We start from the raw sequence: 22,911 nt of genomic DNA, 5'->3' as shown, positions 1-22,911 counted from the left end.
ACTCCTTTTTGCGCACTTCGTCGTTGGTAAAAAAAAACTCCAGAACGAAAACTGACGGATGGTGAATAATCTCTGCGTCAGCGATAGACGAGAAAAAAAAGTGAAAATTCATTAAAATTTTCCAATAGAAAATCGATTTTGCCAGCGGAAAGTGTGTGGTTTTGTGTTTAAATATCTAGTAAATCGGGTAATATTGTGCGTTGCGTGTCGTGGAAGTGTTTAATTTGCGTTTTCGTCGTCTCGTCGGGAGAGCTCGGAAGAAGAAGGAGCAGGATGTGGTCTTTCTTCTCGCGGGACTCGGCCAAAGATTTCCCGTACGAAATCGGAGAACCCGTGCCGCAGTTTGATTCGCGAAGCATCTGGTCCCTGCACCGTGGCAAACGGAAAGGAACTAATGGCGAAGAGGTGTCGGTGTTTGTGTACGACATCAAGAATGGGACCGATGTCAAGCTGGAACTGGCCAGGGCCGCCGTGAAGCGCCTGAAAACGCTGCGCCATCCGAGTATTTTGCAGTTTTTGGACAGCCTCGAAACGGACAAAGTGCTGTACGTGGCAACGGAGCAGGTGGAACCATTGGGGACGCACTTTGAGAAGCAAGCAGGAGAAGGACCCCAGCGGGATCTGTATTTGGCGTGGGGAATTTTCCAAATTACGGTAAGTGATAAAAAGGGGGTGGGGGTTGGGAGGTCAGTTTTTGTTGTGAGGAAATTGTGTCACGGGGAGTTTAGTCCAGATAAATGGGTGAAAGAATGAAAAGTTTCGTCGTCTCGTTAGAAGAGCAGAACGATTGCGGGAGAAGGTGGCAAAGCAGGGGTTCCCAAGTGTGGGGTGCATTGCGAGCTGCGATTTGCTAACATATGTTATCGTTTCATTGTCAGTCATGGTATACGGTGTTACAAAAAATCTAATGACATTCTATGTGAAATACTGGATGCTGTACGTCTAGTCGTGTACTTTGAAAAATTGTAATTGTAATTTATTAAACATACGGTATCCTGTCAGTCCGTGCTATTAAAATGAAAAAAAAAAAAAAAAAAATGGAATTAAAACTCAACATTTTTTTCTGGGATTACTACCCTCCCCTTGGTTATGCGACCTTGCCGCGATGGGAGGGCATAATCCATTTGCCCATATGATGGACCATGCCCATTTCAAATAATTAATCTGTTCGAAGTGGACATTAATACTATTGGTGACGTTCAGTTTGCCTTTTGCTAACCAGAATGATCCGTAGCCACTCTTACTATTAGCTAGCTAGATACATCGTTATCATGTACGACGTAGGGAATATTACTCTGAGGAAAATGACTAGTAGATTCACTGAGTAGAAATAAGTGGCGACAATCTTATTTTAATATGGTTTTTACATTGCCATAATAAGAAATACCTCTTTTGTAACAGCGGTATAAATAATCTAATTCCAGCTTCATTTTCGCAAACTTTACAAGTAGAAAGTAGGCGTTGTGAAGCATTGCATTTGCCACCGAAAAGTGAATCTTGTAGGAGACTGTAATAGAAGTCTAAGGTAATTTTATTCTTCAATATTCACTATAAAAATGACTATGGAAAGTAAGACGCTGAGATCGATCATTAGGAGGGTACACTTGCTAGTTTCGAAAAATTGTTGAACAGACAAGGAAAGCGACTTTTTTTTAAGGATATATGAACGTAATGACCAATAAATACTTTGAACAACAAATAATGAAATCAACTAGAACTATTACTAAACAGCCTAATTTTGTTAAGACTTGACGACAATTGACATTTAAGACTCTAATCTTACGTAAAAGACAGGAGTAATCAGAATAGCACTTGAATGACAAATTATTCAAAATCATTTCGACTAGACAGTATTAGTAATGACACTACTACACTACTATTTCAAACAAATTCTGATGGAGCTGCTGATTTTCACAATGCTTTCTTTTCTCAGAAGCAAGGGAATGTGGGTACTTTTCAAAAACTACCACGTCACAATACTAATAAAAAAGCAGTGTTCATGTTGGCGCCATTGCCTAGTCCGTCTGAGTATTGGTCCTGGTAGAGGGGAAACTTGGCAAAAGCCAGACCGAGGGTTCAGCCTTGACAAGTTAAGCTATCAGGCAGCTCCAACTGAATACCATACAAAAAAACAAAACATTTTTTCTGGGATTACTTATTTGAAAATGTCATGATTCTTCGAGAGTTACTTAAATTAACTATTTAAGAATTCCCACCTAAATTCCTTAACTTTTCATATACGATCAACTACTTTAGTAACTCTTCCGGCGAAATCTTAAAGAGTCTCTTCAGAGATACTTACGCGATTTCATTAAAATAATTTTCAAGTTGGGTAAGTGTACCAATTATGGCCATAGTGGTTCCCTATTTGGCCATATGTGTCTTCTCGAAAATTTACACATTTTGAACATTTGTTCAATGTTTCAGTATCAAGATATATTTGATGTCCAACTGTTGAAACACACAGAATGATCAAAAACTTGAAGATAATCAAAATATCACGTATGGCGAAATAGGGAACCATTATGTCCATAACTGGTACACCTACCCTATGTACAGTTAACTCTCCCTGACTCTATATTCCGTATCTCGATATCGAGTTAGAGAACCATAGTAAAAGTTGGTTTTCATGGCTAACTCGATGGTCCCTTGGATCGCAGTTGCACTGGTTTTGTGTTCTGTAAGTCGGTACCTCCCTAACTCGATGGTCCCTTCAATATAGAGTTAGGGAGAGTTGGATGTATTTCTTAAAGAGTATTTTCATTACGAAAAGATCCTAGACGGACCAGGGATCGAACGCAGATGCCTTCAGCATGGCTTTGCTTTGTAGCCGCGGACTCTAACCACTCGGCTAAGGCAGGCGTAGAACAACGTAGTCGCCTTGAATTATCTGCATATAATGCACTTTTATACGTAGAATAAAAGGGAGCGATTTTGATTGCCATGGCTTTTCAAACGATTTTGATGAATGCGTTCAAACTTTGACCTGTATGATACGTTTTTCTACTCATGGTGAATTATTATTATGATTGTAACTTCCAGCTAAATCACATTCCATGGGCAAACATGTCGCTTTGATAACGGAGTAAATGACTTCGATTGAAAACAAGTTGTTAACTAATTCAGTCGATAATAATCAAACGAGAGAATTGTGTTTATGTTGTGTATTGCGTGAGGTGAAATCAGCTCGTCGTGATTCATCCGATTCGCAGAATAAGTCTTAATGAGAAACATGACTTCAATTAACGTCAACAACGCAAGTGGTTAATCGATAAAATCGCTAGTTCATATTTAAGGCTTGAAGTTCGTCCAAAAAATTCTAGTACACCTAAGCAGATTTTTATCACTCTATCATGATGTTCTACGTCTCCTTAATGCTACAACTAGATAACTCGAAACTTCGATTTTTAGAGTGCAATTTGTCGAAACATAAATTTGTTGAAACATAAATCTTAAAACTGCCAGATATTCACAGATCTTAAGCGTGTGATTCAATCATATTATCTGTGATTAACCATCACCTTGTGAAACGGTCAAACTTTCAATGTTCAATAGTTCGTAATTTGTATTTTCGAGTTGTCTAGTTGTAGCATCAAGCAGACGATATGCAACCTACCATACATGCTTTTTCCTTTTTCAAATACTCAATCACTGTGTATTAGAGTCAAAATGTCACTCTGTGAAATAATATGAAAAACCCCTATTCCACTAAATGTTTGACTAAACGTCCATTCGACCAAATGTCATCGATTCATTTTGCTAATGACATTTAATCGAATGACGTTTGGTCGATTTTAAATTATCCCCATTAAACATTTGACAGTTCAACAGCCGACTAAATTGGTTGAAAAATTGGTCGATTGTTGCACCGACGCTTATGGATGATTAATACAGGGATCAACCGAATATCACCCGATTTAATATGGTGGGCCGACGCAATCCTACTAAATAGGTGGATAAATCGGTATTTTAAGTAAAATCCAAGCAAGTCGACCTACTAAACATAAGATTTCCTCGGTCACCCGATTTAATCCAACGATTAGTCAGTTGATCGCTGTGTTAAACTTCCATAAGCGTCGGTGCAACAATCGGCCGATTTTTCAACCAATTTAATCGGCTGTTGAACTGTCAAATGTTTAATGGGGTATTGAATCGGTTCTTTTAACAGTCAAACCCGTCGAAAAGTTGAAGCCCGAGATATGTTAGGGTAGATGTACCAATAGTGTAGGTACTAAGCACGATTGAACTTCATTTAACCGCCTAAATTCAAGATGTGCAATTAATGTACATGTCAATATTGTAACGGGAAGTAACGGCCATTGGCTTAATGGGAAAAATTATTTCATCGCAGTAACCAACGACATGTCAGTGAAAAATAATGCCTCTACTATTGGTACACTGTTCCTTTAGTTGCGGTATATTTTAAATTTGTGTTCCTATAGTTGCGGTATCCGTTGTTTTCTAATGGGATCCTCCACTATAGGAACACTTTACCGCAACTATTGGTACAAGTAAGACACGTTTTAGCAATTTTAGTGATATTTCATCAGTTTTAATGCAATTTGAACGCTCTTTTTAACTATTCCGTGTATTAACAAACCAATACGTCGATTGGCAGTGTCGATTTTGTGGCTAATGCAATGAAATTAGTGAAAACGGCACTACCACAACTATAGGAACACCCACAACTAAGGGCACACTTACCCTATTTAAGGAGAAAAGTAGGACTTAAGTTCTGAGGTGATGCACGGTAATATGGAGGCACTGATAATCACTAGCTGTTAGTTAGGTGTCTAGAAATAAACTGAATTTATCTTTCATGTTATCTTTTTCGTCGACCCAGGGTGTCCATCCATCCGGGACAAGCGGGAAAAACCCGGGAATTACAAATGACTAGACTAGAATGAAACTAGAAAATTTTTGGACTGAGTTGCTAGAGATAGTTAACGGTTTCTATTATATTTTTGGTCAAAAATCTATAGTTTCAAGGAGAGATCTTTGGCAGATTTTTATTTTCAAAATTGATACGATTTATTGTGAATTGCTTTGCGAATTTCTGGCCAAAGGTATTAAGCACGTGTTCTTAGGGAACATCAATGTGATCATTGAGAAGTATTCAGAAGGGATTCCTGGAAAGGTTCTTAATGAGATGCTTTATGAATTTCTATTATAATTCATGATTTCATTTTGTTATACATTTGTGATGACATATTTTCAGGAATCATAAATGGACGCAAGGCAAAAACCACTGAAAAAATAGTGCATTGCTAATAAGATTTTAATCGTATGCTATAAAAGCGTTTTGACGGATTTTTCTTGTAATTTTGAATCAATTCTTAGCGGTAGTGCGGAAAGCTGACCTACAAGTGGTTTCTCAATGAAATTCTAGATATGTTCATTCAAAATTTATTTTCGGTACATTCCTGGAAAAATTGATACGGATTCTTAAAGAATCCTTGTTTGGATTATTAAATAGCCCAGAAAATCCGTGACCTACGACCAGTGCTCTAAACATTCGACATTTTTCGTGATGTTCGTTTCGCCTCCATGGTCAGCAGTGTAATGATTTATGTACACTCATCTGCTACCGTCACCTCTCACATGAAACTTGAGCGCTAGAATGAATATCGAGAAACACAAAAAAAAACTGTGCAATGAATGTCATCTGACACTATGACATTTGCATAAATCATGAATTTTGCACAGATTTCAGAAATATTCGATCATAAATAACAAGAGTATTTTAATTGCTTGTTATGTCGAATGAGACGCATATAAACAATACCGTATCGCTTTCTAGCAAGGTGTGTGTATTTTACTCTGTATCCAGAGTAAGGTGTACTGACTTGGCGAGAGTGGGTTGGAAGCCATCTTTCTTTTGCTGGCCGTTTTGTTTACAAACATTACCGTGCAGCAGAAAAAAGCAAAATAAATTTCGTCCGCAACCAGGTAAAAGTGCAGTGAGAAGAAATCCAAATACATAGTGAGTTATTTAAACACATTATCACCAATTAGTTAGTTGTTTTTATTAAAACATTCTTTTCCAGATGCGTTGGTACTGTGCGGTCAGCGGATGTACAAATAAAAAATCATCGACCAAGGAAAATCCTGGCATCACATACCACAGATTTCCAGCGGATGAAGCAAGAAGAGCGAAATGGGTGAGTTTTTGCGGACGTGGGGAAACGTGGACCCCTGTACCTAGTCAAGGAATTTGTTCCAGGCACTTTCATGGAACTAGTTACGATTCGAACGTGAAACATCGTCGGCAGCTCATTTCAAACGGTATTTACTCCATGTTGCCTAAAATTGTAGTTTTAAAGTAACGCATTCTTTATACAGCGATTCCAGAGCTTAATCCACGATCCGATCTCGGTCAACAACAGCATCAGCACAGTTCAGTTTCACAGCATATGATTTCAAAAGGACACATGTTTATGGATAACTTCCAGATCCTGAGCGAAATTCCTTCTTTTGGTATGTAATTTACAAACATTTCTCCTAAACTTGCATTAGAACTGGCACTCCAGTAATCGAGTAGAATATATTTAAATTTACAAACATATTTATCTATTTTAGATGAAAATCTTAGATTTTTGGACGAAACGAATGTTGCCGACGACTCAGCTCTCGGTTCCGAAAATAGCTTGGAGACGTCGCTTATTTGTTATCCGGTGGCCTCAGATCCAGTGAATTCGTCTGTAGAATCCGACCACAATTACCCCACTTCATCGGTGACCGTTTGTGGTACGTATTTGATCCATATGGATTTCTGTTGGTGGTGGCTTATTGTATAAAAGTTTCAGAATTTCAGATCCTGAAAGTTTTTTTTTAATTCTTATCTATTTTTGATAAATAGAAAAGGTTAGGGTAACACAGGGCAACAGGCTAGTGCCGTTTTTGAACGCAATATACATTTTTGATGACATAAACAATGTTGTCAGGCAAGCAGTATGTATGTATTCAAGAATTGCGCACTGATAATTATACTTTCCACATTTTCTACTTGTAAAAACAATAATGCTTTAGCTGTATTCCTCATATGAAAATGACACACAGTCGCCTTTGGTTTTGTATATATTTTTCCTTCTGGCATAACAGCTAAGATATGAATTGCATTTTTTTGATTAATTTTTTATTGTAAAATAAACATTTAATTTGAGGCGATCGTTAAAATCCTTAGCTTTAGACTGGACAAATTTGTTCTACAATTTTCAACGTGGATATACGCTTCCCTCTGGCTTAACAGCTAAGATATAAGATGCATTTGTGATTTTTTTTATTGTTAAACAAAAAAATAACGTTGAACGATCGTTTAAGCCCTTAGCTTTAGGGTGGGCAAATTGGTTCTACGGTTATCAACGTGGATATATTTTTCCTGCTAGATTAACAGCTAAGATAAAAGATGCATTTTGAGGTTTCTTTTTGATTGAAAAATAAAAGTTTAATTTTAGGCGATCGTTTGAACCCTTAGCTTTTGGGTGGGCAAATTGGTTCTACGGTTTTCAACGGTGATATATTTTTCCTGCTAGATTAACAGCTAAGATACAAGATGCATTTTAAGGTTTCTTTTTGATTGAAAAGTAAACATTTAATTTAAAGCGATCGTTTGAACCCTTAGCTTTTGGGTGGGCAAATTGGTTCTACGGTTTTCAACGGTGATATATTTTTCCTGCTAGATTAACAGCTGAGATACAAGATGCATTTTAAGGTTTCTTTTTGATTGAAAAGTAAAAATTTAATTTAAAGTGATCGTTTGAACCCTTAGCTTTTTGGTGAGCAAATTGGTTCTACGGTTTTCAACGGTGATATATTTTTCCTGCTAGATTAACAGCTAAGATACAAGATGCATTTTGAGGTTTCTTTTTGATTGAAAAATAAATATTTAATTTTAAGCGATCGTTTGAACCCTTAGCTTTTAGGTGGGCAAATTGGTTTTACGGTTTTCAACGGTGATATATTTTTCCTGCTAGATTAACAGCTAATATACAAGATGCATTTTGAGGTTTCTTTTTGATTGAAAAATAAAAATTTAATTTTAAGCGATCGTTTGAACCCTTAGCTTTTAGGTGGGCAAATTGGTTCTACGGTTTTCAACGGTGATATATTTTTCCTGCTAGATTAACAGCTAAGATACAAGATGCATTTTAAGGTTTCTTTTTGATTGAAAAGTAAACATTTAATTTAAAGCGATCGTTTGAACCCTTAGCTTTTGGGTGGGCAAATTGGTTTTACGGTTTTCAACGGTGATATATTTTTCCTGCTAGATTAACAGCTAATATACAAGATGCATTTTGAGGTTTCTTTTTGATTGAAAAATAAAAATTTAATTTAAAGCGATCGTTTGAACCCTTAGCTTTTAGGTGGGCAAATTGGTTCTACGGTTTTCAACGGTGATATATTTTTCCTGCTAGATTAACAGCTAAGATACAAGATGCATTTGAAGGTTTCTTTTTGATTGAAAAGTAAAAATTTAATTTAAAGCGATCGTTTGAACCCTTAGCTTTTAGGTGGGCAAATTGGTTCTACGGTTTTCAACGGTGATATATTTTTCCTGCTAGATTAACAGCTAAGATACAAGATGCATTTTAAGGTTTCTTTTTGATTGAAAAGTAAACATTTAATTTAAAGCGATCGTTTGAACCCTTAGCTTTTGGGTGGGCAAATTGGTTTTACGGTTTTCAACGGTGATATATTTTTCCTGCTAGATTAACAGCTAATATACAAGATGCATTTTGAGGTTTCTTTTTGATTGAAAAATAAAAATTTAATTTTAAGCGATCGTTTGAACCCTTAGCTTTTAGGTGGGCAAATTGGTTCTACGGTTTTCAACGGTGATATATTTTTCCTGCTAGATTAACAGCTAAGATACAAGATGCATTTTAAGGTTTCTTTTTGATTGAAAAGTAAACATTTAATTTAAAGCGATCGTTTGAACCCTTAGCTTTTGGGTGGGCAAATTGGTTTTACGGTTTTCAACGGTGATATATTTTTCCTGCTAGATTAACAGCTAATATACAAGATGCATTTTGAGGTTTCTTTTTGATTGAAAAATAAAAATTTAATTTTAAGCGATCGTTTGAACCCTTAGCTTTTAGGTGGGCAAATTGGTTCTACGGTTTTCAACGGTGATATATTTTTCCTGCTAGATTAACAGCTAAGATACAAGATGCATTTTAAGGTTTCTTTTTGATTGAAAAGTAAACATTTAATTTAAAGCGATCGTTTGAACCCTTAGCTTTTGGGTGGGCAAATTGGTTTTACGGTTTTCAACGGTGATATATTTTTCCTGCTAGATTAACAGCTAATATACAAGATGCATTTTAAGGTTTCTTTTTGATTGAAAAGTAAACATTTAATTTAAAGCGATCGTTTGAACCCTTAGCTTTTGGGTGGGCAAATTGGTTTTACGGTTTTCAACGGTGATATATTTTTCCTGCTAGATTAACAGCTAATATACAAGATGCATTTTGAGGTTTCTTTTTGATTGAAAAATAAAAATTTAATTTTAAGCGATCGTTTGAACCCTTAGCTTTTAGGTGGGCAAATTGGTTCTACGGTTTTCAACGGTGATATATTTTTCCTGCTAGATTAACAGCTAAGATACAAGATGCATTTTAAGGTTTCTTTTTGATTGAAAAATAAAAATTTAATTTTAAGCGATCGTTTGAACCCTTAGCTTTTAGGTGGGCAAATTGGTTCTACGGTTATCAACGTGGATATATTTTTCCTGCTAGATTAACAGCTAAGATAAAAGATGCATTTTGAGGTTTCTTTTTGATTGAAAAATAAAAGTTTAATTTTAGGCGATCGTTTGAACCCTTAGCTTTTGGGTGGGCAAATTGGTTCTACGGTTTTCAACGGTGATATATTTTTCCTGCTAGATTAACAGCTAAGATTTTGAAAAGTAAACATTTAATTTAAAGCGATCGTTTAAGCCCTTAGCTTTAGGGTGGGCAAATTGGTTCTACGGTTATCAACGTGGATATATTTTTCCTGCTAGATTAACAGCTAAGATAAAAGATGCATTTTGAGGTTTCTTTTTGATTGAAAAATAAAAGTTTAATTTTAGGCGATCGTTTGAACCCTTAGCTTTTGGGTGGGCAAATTGGTTCTACGGTTTTCAACGGTGATATATTTTTCCTGCTAGATTAACAGCTAAGATACAAGATGCATTTTAAGGTTTCTTTTTGATTGAAAAGTAAACATTTAATTTAAAGCGATCGTTTGAACCCTTAGCTTTTGGGTGGGCAAATTGGTTCTACGGTTTTCAACGGTGATATATTTTTCCTGCTAGATTAACAGCTGAGATACAAGATGCATTTTAAGGTTTCTTTTTGATTGAAAAGTAAAAATTTAATTTAAAGTGATCGTTTGAACCCTTAGCTTTTTGGTGAGCAAATTGGTTCTACGGTTTTCAACGGTGATATATTTTTCCTGCTAGATTAACAGCTAAGATACAAGATGCATTTTGAGGTTTCTTTTTGATTGAAAAATAAATATTTAATTTTAAGCGATCGTTTGAACCCTTAGCTTTTAGGTGGGCAAATTGGTTTTACGGTTTTCAACGGTGATATATTTTTCCTGCTAGATTAACAGCTAAGATACAAGATGCATTTTAAGGTTTCTTTTTGATTGAAAAGTAAACATTTAATTTAAAGCGATCGTTTGAACCCTTAGCTTTTGGGTGGGCAAATTGGTTTTACGGTTTTCAACGGTGATATCTTTTTCCTGCTAGATTAACAGCTAATATACAAGATGCATTTTAAGGTTTCTTTTTGATTGAAAAGTAAACATTTAATTTAAAGCGATCGTTTGAACCCTTAGCTTTTGGGTGGGCAAATTGGTTCTACGGTTTTCAACGGTGATATATTTTTCCTGCTAGATTAACAGCTAAGATACAAGATGCATTTGAAGGTTTCTTTTTGATTGAAAAGTAAAAATTTAATTTAAACGTTTGAACCCTTAGCTTTTAGGTGGGCAAATTGGTTCTACGGTTTTCAACGGTGATATATTTTTCCTGCTAGATTAACAGCTAAGATACAAGATGCATTTTAAGGTTTCTTTTTGATTGAAAAGTAAACATTTAATTTAAAGCGATCGTTTGAACCCTTAGCTTTTGGGTGGGCAAATTGGTTTTACGGTTTTCAACGGTGATATCTTTTTCCTGCTAGATTAACAGCTAATATACAAGATGCATTTTAAGGTTTCTTTTTGATTGAAAAGTAAACATTTAATTTAAAGCGATCGTTTGAACCCTTAGCTTTTGGGTGGGCAAATTGGTTTTACGGTTTTCAACGGTGATATCTTTTTCCTGCTAGATTAACAGCTAATATACAAGATGCATTTTAAGGTTTCTTTTTGATTGAAAAGTAAACATTTAATTTAAAGCGATCGTTTGAACCCTTAGCTTTTGGGTGGGCAAATTGGTTTTACGGTTTTCAACGGTGATATATTTTTCCTGCTAGATTAACAGCTAAGATACAAAAAATACTATATGCTTTTACAATAGCTCCTCCCTACACACCGTTTGTTAATCTAATAATTAAACTTTCATATGCAGAAATACTGTATAATACTAACGTACTAATTATGCTATTTTTTAGATCTCAATAGATCTGGTTTTGAAGACGCTACAAATGTAGGAAACGATTCAGCTATCGGAATAGACGATGAAAGCACCTGTACTGCTTCAGTTCCTGATTCCATTCAGAATCCTACCACCTCAGCAGCAGCATTCACCGTGTTATTTCCGCAAGACGTACCTGAATGTGTTACGGCGGCTACGAACAAATATCAAAATCAACAGAATTCCGTTGTCCAAATCCAACAGCACCCACGTTCCAATGCCTTGTCCGTGGCATACGCCGAATTGATGAAGAATTATCAAGTGCAATCCCAACTTGGTTCCATTGGTATGTAATATGACGATTGTCCTACGTGGTCTTAGGCATGATATGCATTAGACTGGCCCAGCTCAGTATGGAAGAAAAAGATTTCCCGGAAATTTCAGCTCAGTTGGTCGTTCTATGAGCTGGCACATTTGAATTGAAATTAATATGGGATTTTCAGCTCTAACATATGGGAATCAACACTTTATCTACTGTTTGGAACGAAACAGTGACATACGGTCAATTTTCAATATCCCGTACAAACTTCGAACTGAATGCGCCAGCTAGTGGAGTAACCACTCAAGCTGAAATTTTGAGAGTACTTTTTTCTTACACTGTTAAAAATAATGAAAATCACTGCGGACGCAATTCACATTATGACTGAATGATACATGATGTAAGTGATGAAATGACGTGAAAATGTGTTCTTTTATGTGCATCCAAAAGACGTAAAATCACATGATTTTTTCGGAGTGTGTATCCGAAGGCACATATCGAAGGGGTGCCCTGTTGAGATTTACTACTTGTTTGTTTAAGGGCCAGTCTAATATACACATTATGTCACGCTAAATTTGCACATTTTCGACTCCCTCCCCTCCGTTGTCTTGATTTATAAATGGGTCTTCTGATAATTTTGTAAGACTAGTCACCTATCTTAAGACCCCCTCCCCCCTTGGAGCGTTACATAATTTGTGCATGATCCCTTACCTTTATTCTTTACCTCAGAGCAACTCTGATTATTTGCTTCATTTTAGATTTAAAATCACCAAGTTTTGAAGATTCGGCCGACCTGGGCAATGGTTCATCGTTCAAATTGGAAAACTCAGAGTCCTTCGCTAATCTAAAACAGTTTTTTCAAAAAACGCTTGCGGATAATGCGAAGCTCATCACCGAATTGGAGCAGAAGAATCGTCAAATTGCAACACTCAAAGCATCAAATGAAAGGCTGGTCAAACAAAATAACGATGAGTTGAAAAAGCTAAGACGTTACATTTACAAGCTAGAAAAAAAGCTACGCTCTTGTGAAGCTGAGCATGTGCCTAAAGAAAAGCTGATAGACTACACGCATAAATTGTTGAAAGGAGTCCTGTCGGAAAATCAGTTAAATGTGATGATAGGACGAAAGAGCAAGCCTCACTGGACATCGGAGGAAATTTCGAAAGCTTTTACCATCAGATATCTCAGCAAACGCTGTTACAGCTATTTGCGCAAGGACCTGGGATATCCTCTACCAGGATTATCTACGCTTTCATCCTACGCTAGCCGCTTAAACCTGAAAAATGGTTTGCTGCAAGACGTGTTGCGCTGCATGAAGACAACAGCTGGAGATAAAACCGACATGGGTCGAGCGTGCGTTTTGACATTCGATGAAATGAGTGTAAGAAAATTGGTTGAGTACGATGTTCCAGCGGATGAAATAGTTGGACCTCACACCCATGTACAAGTTATTATGGCTAGAGGATTATTTTCAGCTTGGAAGCAAATTATTTACTTAGCATTTGACCAACCGATGACGACGGAAATACTGTTTTCCGCAATCACTGCGTTGTACGAAGCGGGTTACAACGTAGTGGCAATTAATTCCGATAATGGCCCTGAAAACGTAACTTTGAGACAAAACCTTGGTATTAATACGGCAAAAACATCATTCCTTCATCCCATATCAGAAGAACCCGTCTTCGTTTTCGGCGATGCACCCCATAATTTGAAATTAATACGCAACTGGTTGATTGCAAATGGGTTCATGCTGAATGACCAAAAAATCAACGCTGAGCTCATCCGAAAGCTGATAGAAGAGAGATCATTTTGCGAATTGACGCCTCTGTTCGGGCTCAACATATCACATGTTGAGCTCAACTCTTTCGAAAAGCAAAATGTCGGCAAGGCGGCAAAACTTCTTTCGCATACAACAGCTACTTCTTTAAAACAGCGTTTCTCAAACACGGAATACCGATCAGAGGCAAACCTGTTGAGCAATTTTATCAGTATTGTCAATAGTTGGTACGATGTTTTCAATACCTACACGTCCCAAGCCTCCTCTGACAAGAAGCGGGCCTATCGAGGTTCACAACAACAGAATGGCGCCCTGGATGATATGTGCAGACTAATGCTCGAGTGTAGAGGGATTAATAAAGGAGGACGCTTGCTCAACGATTTAGCATTGTTTCAGCAGTCAATCATCATATCAATAACATCACTGAAGGGGCTATTTAAGGCAATGGAATCGAAATACGGGATTCGGTACATTTTAACGTATAAAGTAAGTAGTAGAAATGCGACAATTGTCACCTCATTGGACTCGCAGAATAAGAATGATTTATTATATGCTCAATCATATAATTTTACAGCTTAATCAAGATGTTGTAGAAAACCTTTTTTCGCAAATAAGAACAAATGGCGGATTAAATGACAGACCAACGCCTATGGATGTCATTTACCGTGTAAGAATGATCATTCTGGGTAAGACTGCTAGTATTACACAGCGAAATACCAATTGCACGGACGACTATGATGGGCATGAGGAGTATTTAACCACAAAGATGTTCAGGACAGCTGAGGTGGATCCAACTCTTCCGGAATGTCTCGATGATGATGTGGTTACAGCGAGCCTCACCCAACATACGACAGAAGGTATTTGCACACCAACATTTTTTCGCTGAAATCAGTATTTTTTGCTAGATTTGGTCGAGCTCATTTTACTATTCGTATGATATTCATTAAAGATTTAAAAAGCAAAGATTTTTCTTGCAGGAAGGCAAAAAGTTTATTTTTCAAATTTAAATACTAGAGTAAAGTGGGGCAAAAGTTCGAGTGGGGTAAGAGTTTCTTTTTAAGATTTCTAGCTCAATTCAAAACAAATCTTATAAATGTCATGGTGGTTCGAATGCTATTCAAGTAAGAGACTTTCACTCCAAATATCATACAAATCGATTGAGATTTGGAAAAGTTATGGCTATTTGTTGTTTTTCGACGTGAATATTGTAATTTTTGGTCAAACTTTCGTTGCATGGAACCAAATGAAGATAAAATCTTTTTCAATATTTTATGTAAGGGCGTTTCTAGGCCTATCATAAGGTTGCTTTGAGGTGTATTAGTTTTTGCATAAATGCTTGAAAACAATTTTTGGCCCATAGTGGGGCAAAAGTTCGAATCAGCGGGGCAAAAGTTCGACCCATGTATAAAATCACGGAAAAATTTGCAAATTGCCTAAAATCCACATATTATCTTCAAATTTAGTTAAATTTGTCTAATCGTGTGAAAATTGCCACTAAAATTTTACATTTCCACTTAGTTTTGCGAAAAACTCCTATTTTTGAGTATATTACAATTAACTCGGTTTTGGGCAATTTTTTGATGAAAATTTACTGTGTATTTTTCGTTTAACTTAAGTTTACGGCTGGTGTAAGGCATGCCTATCATAAAAGGATCGATATTTTGTGTTTTAGCCAGCGAACTTTTGCCCCACACTAGATTCGAACTCTTGCCCCACCGGTGGGGCAAAAGTTCGAATAAGACAATCAATTTTGAAACTGTTATAACTAAAAATGGGTAAATATTTTGACACAAGTTTGTTCAGCAAAATCATAGCCAATATGTTGAAGGTTCGCTGTATGGTATTTGTTTTGTTTTAACTGCTATTATTTTCCTGGAAACTTTGATTATATCACTAAGGTCGAACTTTTGCCCCACCTTACTCTAAAGGTAAAACACTAAATTTGCCATTATTTTGATCTACACGCGAATAGCTTATTAAGTTATTATATTTAAATAATAACATATTTTGTGGTTTACTTTTGCCTACATTTTCGTTATTATTTTGTTATCACAATCGCAAAATATGATATTGTTTTGTTTTTTGCCATACAAATTTAGTTATTATTTTTGTTATTGTAGCTCCTATTTCAAACAAACAAATACAAAAATTTGACATTCAAACATTCTATTTTAATGGTAAATTTTATTATTTATTTGCCATTCTCCTCTACCCTAGAAAATAGGATTCTATGACATTAGCCAGAATGTCACGTGTCCGATTACCGTTAGATCATGTATTCATCAATAGCGCAAAAAATGTTAATGACGTAGAATTATTTTACAGTTTTACTATTAATGTTTCTCAACACTAATAAGTTTATTCTACTTTATTTTATCAGAATCAGCATCGATCGGCGGTATCAACGATGACCCTTATGATCACGTAGTGAATCAGGTTTGTGTAGACTTACCTGCCCAGCCCTCTGATATTTTGCAATTGGAGCAACAATTTGAAGGCTATGTGATTCGTGAAGCAGATGCAGTACAAGTTGCGCAAAAATCGCTGCCGACTGATATTTTATTGTCTGACCAGGAATACGATGGTTTTGTGTACCTCCTCGGATGGGTAGCGCATAAGTTGAAAACAACGCACCCGGAGCTTGGTTCACCGACGAGTAAATGTAATCCACAGCATCTGCCACTATACCTAGCGAACTTATCCTATGGTGGATTAACTTCGCCCACTAACGAGTTCATCGAAATGGGATACCAACTGGAGCAGGTTTTTATTTCCACAAACGGAAGAGCCGGATTTGAAAGCAAAACAAATGTAGTACAGAAAACTGTCGATGAAGCTTCACGACTATTTCCCGGTTGTGATGCTACGGTTGCTCAACGATACTTTAAGATCCGCACTATTATAAGAGTACGACATATAAACCTATACATGGAGGGCAAACTGGAAGCCAACGTGGACATTTACAATAAGACGCTTTATGGAAGACATATGCCAACAAAACGCAGCTATAAATCAAACAGTGACAAACATAGTAAAAATGCAAAAAAACAAAAAAAAATGAGTTCACGATGATTTATTACCGAACGGTAAAGATTTCTAAATAAAATTAAGAAAAAATTAGTTTATTCATCTTGTATTTCCCACAGAAAGACAATTCTTAACCCTTCTTCCTTTATTTGCTATAATTTAAAGTTAAGTGTTTATTTGAATCAGATGGAACTGGAATGAAACTAATACTAATGCAAATGCACATATATTTCAATAGAGTTAGAATAGTTCAATAGTTGACATGCCTTATGGTTGTGCGTACGCTAATTGATTGTCTGTTTAAGTTCCAACCACGAAAAACTAAACCTAAAAATTTTCAAACGCCTTTCTTAGAATACACTTTAAATAAAACAGTTTCATTTTCCTTACAATACGTTGTATTTAGTTAGGTTGGTTCGGGTTGGAAAGTCATATTTATTTTTTTATTTTTTAAACCAAAACACTGTGCTCGTTTAAAAGATTACATAATAGAGTGATCATGCCATCATGCAATCATTAGGGATTATTTTGCCATTAACAATCTCACGGTGCTTTACGATTTGTGTGGCCGTATTTGACAGTGCCCTGCTTCTTTTATTAATTATTAAGGGTTCTTTTCAGCATGTGTCACCTTTTCAGATTTTAAGACGCAAACGAATAAAAATTATCAAAATAAATATCGATTGTTTATATCTTGTAATGGTTTATTTCATAATTATCTTTATAAATTTACATATAAACAATTTCATAAATGTCACACAAATGTACGTGATACCGTGAAGGCCCCTAACTCTGCGCACTTTTACCAAAATCCACCAAAATCTGGTAAAATACTTGAATTTTTGTTTCCATTTTTTTTTTCATAAATTGCTACAATAGTAATAAAAAGTACGCGAAGAATTCTCTTGACAAATTAACGTTTATTACTTTAATAAAAAATAAAATAGCTTTAACAATATTGAAAAACGTCCAAATTTACTGCCCGTTAGCAAAAATGCTAAGGGAGTACCTCATCACTTAAGTCATTAGAAGCAAATTAAAAAGAATATATTTCAGATTTTTAGTACGTAGGTACTAGTTTATTTGTCGAGCAATCATCACTGGTAAAGTGCAACTTTTGTTTTCTTCATTTTCTTATTCTTCTTAAGTGCGCATAGTAAGGAACCATTTTTCAACTATGTTCCTTACTATGCGCAGCAGTTATAAAACGTTATTTTCAACGTACAATCAACCCTCCAGAGGTCGATATAGAAGGGAACCATCGACCATCGTGATATGGAATAGAAATGCTTTGGAAAATTGTTTGAGGAGACCATCATAGTAAGGGAAGATTAAAAAATGAGGTCCATCATGTTTTAAGGATTTCTACACTCCGTGCCCTCAATCCTTTCGCGATTTTTACAGTATCTAATGCATGCATGCACTCGATTGAGTGATGAACAATACATTAAGAATGGATGTACCCTTGTCAAAAATTTCAAATGTTAGCGTTACGTAATAAATGGATGCCGCCTTAGTAAACTTCTATGTTAGAGACATTTCACGCTCCACTAGGGACTTAAAGTCGTATGAAGCAAGAAAATGAAGATTAATTCAGAGTTTAACTGCTAGTAAAGCTTTTAGTGAAATACTTTAACTGTTTTAAATAATTTATCGAGTGCACAGAGTTAGGAACCTAAATGCGCAGAATAAGGATCATTGCAAAAATGAGTGCGCAGAGTTAGAAACACGGACACTAGAGTGATGCAAATTTTGAAATTTTAGTTCCCCTATGCTTAAACGATTTCTCTTATGGTAAGCATCCTCCCAAAGTTTGAAGTGATTCGGAAGAAATTTGTTTGTGCACACGCCATTTGAAGTTTATATGGAGATTACTATGGAAAACGCCAACCTTTTGTGTTCAACCCTCTATCTCGTCGTCATAATATTTTATGGAAAAGTGAACAAACTCTACTCATGTGAAATGCTTTCAGCTACAACTTTGCCGAAGACCACATTTTGATTGGACGTCAGGATAAATTGCTATTCATAATCATAAAGTGGGTTAGTATTTTGCATGCTTAACCAACTGCTCGGCAGGCAACAGTGGTGTTCCTGGCGGGAAGAATTGATCAAAGTAATCCAGGCTACTATGTTCTACAGCAAAAAAGCAGTGTTGCTCTGAAAATAAGTGAATGATCATCTCAGCATGATTTAGAATTTGTTATCAATGATGACAAATTATCCTTACGTCCAATCAAAATGTGGTCTTCGGCAAAGTTGTAGCTGGGAAGATTTCACATGAGAAGAGTATGTTCACTTTTCCATTGATTATTATGACGAGCAGTTAGAGGACTGAACACAAAAGGTTCGCCTTTCCCATAGGGAGCTGTGGGTAAAATGAACAGGGGGGGTAAAATGAACAGGTTTGTGTTTTACGGTAATTATGCTATATATCTATGCAAAACATTGCACCATCCTGAATCCTTAGACTAAGGAACTATTTCGACAACTCTAGCGCGATCTAGAACTGTCACCAGCAGGAAAAGTAAACAAAAACAGAGTACGCCTCTCCGTTTTCTCATGTGATGTAAATTTTCACTCCTGGAATTTAAAGTTTTTATGTAAAATTTTTTATGTAAAAACCATCAAAAATCTATTTGACTACGTAGCACATCATATCTTTAAAGTATTTATGATAAGTAGACGGAAATTGAAAGTATTATTATGTCCTAATTTCGTAGAACAAATGATTTGAAGATGTTGATTCTTTGGGGGTAAAATGAACCACTCGAGATGGGGGTAATATGAACACCATTGCAGGGTGAATACTACTGGATTTTGTACTGGAAATACAAAGACATACATGGACAGCCATCCAAATGGTCGCGGCTAAACGTTCCATCGATTCGATTGTCCGTGAGATATGCATTGAACATGCACCAAATGCCAAGCATCTTGCCGCACCTCGTTCAATTTCAAAGGTGTTCATTTTACCCCCACTACATGTTCATTTTACCCCCAGTATATGTTCATATTACCCCCATTATATGTTCATTTTACCCCCAAGTATATGTTCATATTACCCCCGTTACATGTTCATTTTACCCACATGTTTGGAACATTGACTCTGTGGAAAGAAATTTTCAAAATTATAATAATGTTGATAAAATTCTAATTCCATCACAATTTTTCAACTTGTTACATTGCATAAACATCCTTCTCTAATTCTAAGAAATTGAAAAAGAATCTGAAAGCTTCATAAGCAAGAAAACATGAAAATTGCTTAAGGTGTTCATTTTACCCCCAGTTCCCCTAGTAATTTCCATATAAACTTCAAATGGCGTGTGCACAAAAAAAATTTCTTCCGAATCACTTCAAATTTTGGGAGAATGATTTTTATTATAATTGACATCGTTTAAGCATAGGGGAGCAAAAACTTCAAAATTTGCATCAGTCTAACGGACACCCTTGAGAAAAATTAAAAATTTGCAATAAAAATCATTAATTAGTGAAGCTTTTATATTTTTTCCTTATACATAAGATCAATAAGTATTTCCTCCAAAAATTTCAGAGTATTGTGTTTTGTTTTCAATTAATTACAGCTGTTTGAAATTTGAAAAGCCTTAAGTGCGCTGAGTATGGGGCCTTCACGGTACATAGGCTTATTTTTATTCAACAGATATACCCTCACCATTTGCATTAAACTCTTGAAATAGATGTAAAATTTGTATTTTATCATTATTAAATAATAAAATTTTTATTTCTGTTTGAACGGTGCCCGCGAATCCAGGGTGTCGCTAAGAATTTGATATTATTTACGTTTCAAACGGTAATAGATTACGGATAGAATAAAATCAAAAACATCTCACCTTTCTGCGGTTCATCCGGCAGATCGGTCCATCCTGCACCATCTTCAGGTCGACCTTGGCTCCAATCAAATCCCGAATGTTGTTGATGACATACTTGATCATCGTTGGCCGCTCCAGCGATAGACCCCAGGCGATGACGTTGACGCCCTCCGGGACGCCCAGCGGACGTAACATTTCCGGATGGAAGACACCGGAGTTTCCTACCTCGATCCACCGCTGCAGACCCGGATGAAAGCAGAAAATTTCCATCGACGGTTCCGTACACCGATTGATCGTCGGTTTATACTCCAGCTCCGTGATGCCAAGCTTGTTGAAGAAAGCATTGAACGTTCCGATAAGATCGCCCAGCGTCAGTCCGTAATCCGCAACTACACCTTCCACCTGATAGAACTCCGCCAAATGCGTTGCATCCAAAGTTTTGTTTCGGAAAACCTTATCGATGCTGAAGTATTTGACTGGTTTGAAACCACCCTCCTGACGGACCACTTTGTACAGCATGCGAGCACTGACTCGGGTCGTATGCGTTCGGAGAACGTTTTTCCGCCTCCTCAAGTTTCCAGTTGTACCGATATCCAATGGAACCATCCGTTCCGATTTCGTGTGAATCTCTAACTTCGTCCAGCAGTTGCATTGGGAACTTATTGCTCAGTTTGGGATGCGAAACGAGGAAAGTAGCCTGTTGATCGCGGGCCGGATGTTGTTGAGGCACATACAAGGCATCAAAGTTCCAGAAGCTCGACTCCACAAAGTTGTTCGTTGGCATTTCGGAGAATCCCATCTCCAGGAAAATCGATCGGAATTCGGAACGAACCTTCATCAGGGGATGCAGTTGTCCACGCTCCGGAGGCACGCCCAGGGCATCGAAATTGTACGGCTTGAACATGAGATCCTTCCAGATACCGCTGGCCAACATCTCCACCGTTAAATCGGTTTCCAGCTTCATCAAACTAGTCGAATTTGCGTAATTAAATTTACTAACTTTCGCGAAGCACAACAAATTGACAGCTGAGCCAACACGGCACCAATGTTTGTAAACAAAACGGCCAGCCCTTCCTCACCACACCCGCTCTGGTTTTTCGCATAAAGTGAGCATAATGTGTCACCTGAGTATACAGTGGACCCGCCTTGCTTTCTAGTGACGCCATCGTGATCAGCAGCATTCGCTTGACGTTTTTGTGTAGTACGTTCATTTGATCGCTCGGGTTTTGAAAGCTGAAGGCAAAGACTATCGAATGTCAACAAAAACGTGTCGACTACCGTAATTTCGGGTGAAAATGATAATTTTTCACTGTTTTTCTGGTCTGGTCTGGTATTCTTAGTTCTGTTATCAATACCATACACGATGGTGAACCTCGAAGACCCATGTACCGAAATTTTCTAACAAATGTCATCTCTGAAATAAAAACAGGATCCCATTTCAAGGTGAAATTTATCACTTGTCAATTTGATTATTATAAATGCCAACATCAACTCTACATCCGAATATGCAAATAGAATAGCGAAGTTCTTAACAAGACAATAATTATGAAAATAATAAATTATTAAATGTTAAGGAGATACCACGGGAAACGCCTAAATGTATGCAATTTCCAAAGGATGTTCTTAAAATGTAACAGAAATTCAATTATTTCAGTAAAACGAGCAACTTGGTACACATTTTAATGGTAAACTCTGTTTGGAAATATATTTTAAGCATCCTCACAAACTTTCAGGCTGACACCATGTTCAACTCGTTGATTCAATTTGTCTTTCAATACCACACTCAAGGTGATTCTGGAGATTCTTCACTACACACAATTCGACAATATTTAAGACAAACAACATTTACGAGAGGTTGCATTGATTTCGGTGGCCTATTGGTAACAAACAAAATCGCGTGACATGGTGGTAAATCTCACCCGAACTTACGGTGCCGTGATTGCTAACAACACTGCCTATGACAAAGTCCTTATGAAGTCCATGACGAGATTTTGTATAGATTTCAGCAGATTTACATTTAAGTACTCTTTCTCAGTGTATTGTTTGTGAGATCCTAACTGAATTCTTGAGGAGCTTTTTGATGGGTAAATAAATGGTATTCTTGAGCAGATTTTTGTTTATTTTTTTGACAATATTCTCGGAAAAATCTTGGATATATTGCTGGGAAGATGCTTGTTCAGAGTTCTTCCATGAAATATCATCATTCTGCAAAGCAAGCAATTGTTTTTTTTTTTTTGCGAGATATCGTTTATGTCATAAAGATCTCTGTTGGATTCAACGAGAAGTGATTCAGATCAAGAATTTCTACATGAATCTGCTATGGATCATGTTTCAAGCATAATTCTGAACACATTCTCCGTAGAGCATGAGTTGGCCATTATAAACAATG

At 36.6% G+C, this 22,911-nt stretch overlaps 2 protein-coding genes across 2 annotated transcripts; one reads left to right on the top strand and one right to left on the bottom strand.

Annotated features, from left to right (window-relative positions):
* On the top strand, positions 1 to 17,482 carry LOC110681113. Its single transcript, XM_021856880.1, has 5 exons — positions 1 to 654; positions 6,048 to 6,285; positions 6,343 to 6,477; positions 6,580 to 6,747; positions 16,046 to 17,482. The coding sequence occupies exons 1-5, from the start codon at positions 274 to 276 to the stop codon at positions 16,735 to 16,737; spliced, it is 1,614 nt and encodes a 537-aa protein (XP_021712572.1). The 5' UTR covers positions 1 to 273; the 3' UTR covers positions 16,738 to 17,482.
* Positions 17,483 to 20,278: 2,796 nt separating this feature from the next.
* On the bottom strand, positions 20,279 to 21,688 carry LOC110681112 (phenylalanine--tRNA ligase alpha subunit-like). The gene is given in 3 exon segments (XM_021856879.1): positions 20,279 to 21,087; positions 21,089 to 21,592; positions 21,657 to 21,688. Coding segments are annotated over 3 exon segments (1,095 nt in total). The 3' UTR covers positions 20,279 to 20,528.
* Between the last annotated feature and the right edge of the window lie 1,223 nt (positions 21,689 to 22,911).

Source organism: Aedes aegypti, unplaced genomic scaffold (genome assembly GCF_002204515.2).
Source record: "Aedes aegypti strain LVP_AGWG unplaced genomic scaffold, AaegL5.0 Primary Assembly AGWG_AaegL5_hic_scaff_436_PBJ_arrow, whole genome shotgun sequence".
Lineage (NCBI taxonomy): Eukaryota > Metazoa > Arthropoda > Insecta > Diptera > Culicidae > Aedes > Aedes aegypti.
The sequence above is the reverse complement of the archived record's forward strand: the minus strand, read 5'-3'. Positions and strand labels throughout refer to the sequence as shown.